The 3,089-nt window shown below is 63.5% G+C and overlaps 1 protein-coding gene across 1 annotated transcript in view; it reads right to left on the reverse strand.

The window, feature by feature from the left end:
- SAPCD2 (suppressor APC domain containing 2) overlaps positions 1-3,089 on the reverse strand; it is a 5,909-nt gene that overhangs the window by 2,304 nt on the left and 516 nt on the right. Inside the window, exons 2-5 of the mRNA XM_007947065.1 lie at positions 2,825-2,997; positions 2,049-2,105; positions 1,461-1,540; positions 274-386 (exon numbers count right to left, since the gene is read on the reverse strand). Coding sequence (XP_007945256.1) covers positions 274-386; positions 1,461-1,540; positions 2,049-2,105; positions 2,825-2,997 — 423 coding nt within the window. The remainder of the gene's footprint in view (positions 1-273; positions 387-1,460; positions 1,541-2,048; positions 2,106-2,824; positions 2,998-3,089) is intronic.

The raw sequence follows: 3,089 nt of genomic DNA on the forward strand, positions 1-3,089 counted from the left end.
TGGCTGTGACCAAGTAATGACCATAACCTTGCCCCTTGTCAGCTCTACTATACACCTGGGAATTCTGATCATTCACATGAACTTATAGGCCTATGGGGTACCTTGATCAGACCTCACCCCTCAAATGGCCTCAATCTAGGGAGAGAGCTGTTTAGGCCTCATCAGTGAACACCTCTGGCTCCCCCAAAACCCATGCTCTGCAGCGGCCCAGGAGATCCTAGCTTAGGGCACCATGTCTAGTCCCAGGCGAGGAGGGCCCTGCAGACCACTCACCAGCTCGCAGTCCACTCCACTGGCGATGGTGTGCCTCCGATACTCGCCACGGACACGCAGGGCCCTCCGGCTGTGCCCCACATGCACCTCCGCAGCTCCGCAGGCCACTGGGTCTGTTCAGAGAGGCATGGGCCTGGCTTGCTCTGGACCTGCCTGGATTCCTGCTCAGTCCTGAGCCGCCCAACAACTCCTGGTAATGTGTCTCATTGTCAGGGCGGTACAGCCGAGCACAGGCAGGTGTCTGGACTTGCGGCCTCTGGACACCACCACAGCCTGTGTGGCCTCCATCCCCACCTCAGCTTCCTCTCAGACCTCAGACCAGCCTGGTCCACGTCCCACCTCTGCGCCTACTGGGGTGTGGTCCCCAGTACCTCTCCTAACACTCCTTCAGGAGGCCTGTGTTTGCTTTGCCCCCCACATACCAGCCCGGAGAGTGGGGGCTTCACCTGGCTGCTTTCTGCACCCTTAGTGTCCACACCGTGTGGGCACCAGCAGGGCGATGAGAGGCTCTGGGTCCTCTGGCCCTGTCCCCTCGTACATGGGGCCCTCTAAGTGGAATGTGGAGTGGGGGCTATGGAGACCTAGCTTCTTCTGGGTGGGAGGGTGACCGCATGAAGTTAGCTCCGTGTGCTAGTACAGGCAAATGGGGGGTCTCTGGAGGATGTGCTTGGGGCACCAACATCACACCCACATACAGGGGCCAGGAAGCAGGGGTCCTGTGCAACAGCCTCCTGGAGGACCCACCCACAGGGGTGACATCATGCTAGGTGTTATGGCTCCCTTGAAGGGTGGGGGCTACACGTGCAACTCCCCCAGCGACGCGAGCCCTGCCTCCTGGCTCTCAAGCCCTACCCCAGTGCCAGGGTCATCCTCAGGAGCCGTGCCCCCTGGGGGCTCAGGTACAGAGGTGAGAGGGTGGGGCAAGACTCAGGCCCTCATACAAGTCTATGCCAGGGGCAGATTGGGGAGTTCCACCAGGTGGCTGCACCAGTCTCTAGCCAACCAGGCAGAATGGCTCCAAGCAGGCCCCAAAGTTCAGGTCCCAAGCTGCCACTGAACGTCCCCACTGCCAAGCTCCTGTCCCCAGGAGGGGGCAGAGAAGACACAGGCCCAGGAACACTCCAGAACACGCAGGCTGGTCTGCACTCAAGTCCAAGGGGTAGCCCCTGGGCTCCTGCTGGCAGCACCCTGGATGTTCAGCAGGACAGCTGACTGGAAGGTGGAGGCAGCCCTGCCCCCTGCTCGGTCCTGGGCTAGCAGCTTGTACCTGTGGGGTCCAGGGAAGCCCGCACCTATAGGGTTCAGGAGGCCTGCACCTATGGGGCCAAGCAGCCTGCACCTATGGGGTTCAGGCTAGAAGCTTTCACTGATGGGGCTCCAAGCTTGGGGCCTGGGCAGCCTGCATCTGTGGGCCCTGGGCAGGCTGGGGTGCACACCGAGCCCCCAGACGGGGAGAAGGAAGGCAGGCCTAGATCTTGGGGCTGGGGTTGGGGACTGTTGGGGGAAGACTTTCTGTTCCTGGTGAGCTGGGGCTTTGGATTTCCAACATTGGCACCAAGAACCAGCTCTTCCTGAGCAAACAGGTCACACCCTTTGTCTGGGCTTCAGTTGGCCTGAGGCCTGCGGGGCACCCAGTGTGATGCTGCCCCCTGGTGAGCACTGGCCGCATTCTCAGCCCTTAGAGGGGTGCAACCACTGAGTCACCACCACATAGGGCACCAGGGCTTCCAATGCCCCAGCCCATCTGTTGTCCAAGATACCGTGGCTGAGCTCACCTGTGTGCGGCCATGAGAATGACCCTGGCCTTGCACTTGGTCCAGTACTGCTCGTAACTACCCAGGGGAAGCAGGGGAAGCCTGCATGGGGGAGCCCAGTCTGGGTGTGGGGCTGCTAGCTCAGCTCAACGCCAGCTGAGCCCGAGGTAGATGCTGCTCCAAGCGCCAGCCATAGAGTTGAGGAACGTGATGGGGCTGGCGGAGAGGTCCAAGCTGAGCTGATGGGTGGCCCAAAAAGGCTAGCAGCTGCCGCCTGCATCTGGGGGACCCCGGGGCAGGCTGGGGGGGCCCACACAATAATGCAGGGCCTGTTCCCCAGGCAGGCACCCAGGGTGGGGGGGGAATGGTAAACAGGGGGCCATTCAGCCATCTCCTGTCGCCCCTGCCAACTGGACTGGAAGCCAGCAAGGGGCCTGTCATCCACCCCAGGAGTTCCATCTGTCCCTGCCTGGCACCAGCCACAGGAGGTCCCACAAAGCCGTGAGTGTCAGCCCTGGATGGAGTCCCACCTACCCCCTTGCTATCCCCAAAAGCCAGGGCCCACAGCCTGGGGGGCCTGACTCTCATCTGCACCACTGAGAACCACCTGCACCCGGCATGCCGCAGGTCAGGGGTCCCCAGTGTAAGCGGGCACCCCAGGTGAGAGCCCTCCCTCAAGGCAGACAGGTGTTCACCATGTGCGCTCAGGCACAGAGTGGGCTCCTGGGACCATGGCAGAGTCACCCGCCCGCCCGGTTGCCCTGCGGGCCTCCCGCTGCTTCCTTGGCATCCCTCACAGTCGGGCCCCAGGGGGCACCCGGCGGAGTCCCCTTTCCCTCCAGGCCGGCGAAGTGCGCTCCAGACTCAGGTGCCCACGGAGAAAAGCTACCTCCCCCCGGCACCGCACAGGAGACGCCCGGGCAGCAGCGCCCCGCTGGGCCGAGGGGCCCCGAGGCCGGCCGGGGGCTGCCTGCACTCACCAGAGTGCGCGCTGGGGCTCCGCTCAGGCTCCGCGGTCCCGGGCGCCGCTTCCGGCCGGCCGCACAGCCGCTCCAGGCTCCG

This window comes from Orycteropus afer, unplaced genomic scaffold (assembly GCF_000298275.1).
Source record: "Orycteropus afer afer isolate SDZICR_OR568_19922 unplaced genomic scaffold, OryAfe1.0 scaffold00174, whole genome shotgun sequence".
In the NCBI taxonomy this organism is placed as follows: Eukaryota; Metazoa; Chordata; class Mammalia; order Tubulidentata; family Orycteropodidae; genus Orycteropus; species Orycteropus afer.